This window comes from Antrostomus carolinensis, unplaced genomic scaffold (genome assembly GCF_000700745.2).
Source record: "Antrostomus carolinensis isolate BGI_N321 unplaced genomic scaffold, ASM70074v2 scaffold29087, whole genome shotgun sequence".
Taxonomy (NCBI): domain Eukaryota; kingdom Metazoa; phylum Chordata; class Aves; order Caprimulgiformes; family Caprimulgidae; genus Antrostomus; species Antrostomus carolinensis.
Window position 1 is genome coordinate 2,394 of NW_010327215.1, and position 1,031 is coordinate 3,424.

The window sequence follows — 1,031 nt, forward strand, 5'->3', positions numbered from 1 at the left end:
TCCTGTCCCTTGGTCCTTGGTTGAATAGACCCACCCCCACCTCTCTCCACCCTCCTCCAAGGGACTTGGAGAGAGCCAGAAGGTCTCTTCTCAGCCTCCTTTTCTCCAGCCAAAGCTGCACCTTCAACAGTTTCCAGCAGCTTCACACCCCTTATTTAACCCAGACGGGGGTAGTTTTCTCTCAGCAGGTTCAGGTGTCTCTGTGACCCTCACAAACCCATTCTGCCAAAGGAAGTGAAGCACAAGAACGTGAGACCATCCCTGGAAAAGCTGGAGCAGTGCTATGGAAAACCAGTGCCAGTGAAGGTGCTGGAGACCTCCCCCTGGGCATCATCCCCAGTGTAAGTCCACAGGATCACCACACTTGCCAGTGACATCAGCCCACAGGACTGGGACACACCAAAACACCTTTTACCAGAGGCTGCAGTGAGAAAGAATCCAGAAACCAGTCCTGGCACCTGCGCTTCTATTTATTTCTAACAGAAACACAACATAACCCAAAGCAGTTACACCAGAAAAAGCCCCATTTTGGTCCAGAACATGAAACGAGCCATAGCTCACTCCAACCCTGCTCCCCTGGGCGACTGTCCCTGCAGTGTCCCTGCTCTGTCACCATCAGGTTTCACAGTTTTGATCCCACAGTCCCTGCTGTCCCGGTGTCTCTGGCAGCATCGTCCTCTGGATCACACCAGAGCTGACCATCCTCACGGCCAGGCCTTGGCCTTCCTGAAGGCCTGGATCTCCTCGGGGCCCCGCAGGTACTGCTCGATTTCGCTGTCAGAGATGGGCTCGTCGCCGGTGACCGCAGAGTCCGAAGCACTCGGGGCTGCCGTCCGCAGCCTCTTCCTCGGGTTGATGAGGCAGGGTGGCAGCAGGGGCCTGGGGCTGCCCCCACGCTGGTGTTTCCCTTTGGAGGGACAGTCCTTCTCCTGCTCTGCCCCTCCTGCTGCCGGGGCAGAGCCAGGGGAGCCCTCGGCCAGAGCCGCAGGACGCTGCTCCTCCTCATCCTCCAGGCAGAAGGCGTTTTTCAG

General features: G+C 57.6%; 1 protein-coding gene across 1 annotated transcript in view; it reads right to left on the reverse strand.

The window, feature by feature from the left end:
* Positions 1–704: 704 nt before the first annotated feature.
* BRF2 (BRF2 general transcription factor IIIB subunit) overlaps positions 705–1,031 on the reverse strand; it is a 3,111-nt gene continuing 2,784 nt past the window's right edge. Inside the window, exon 5 of the mRNA XM_010171844.1 lies at positions 705–1,027. Within this exon, the coding sequence (XP_010170146.1) occupies positions 705–1,027 (323 nt within the window). The remainder of the gene's footprint in view (positions 1,028–1,031) is intronic.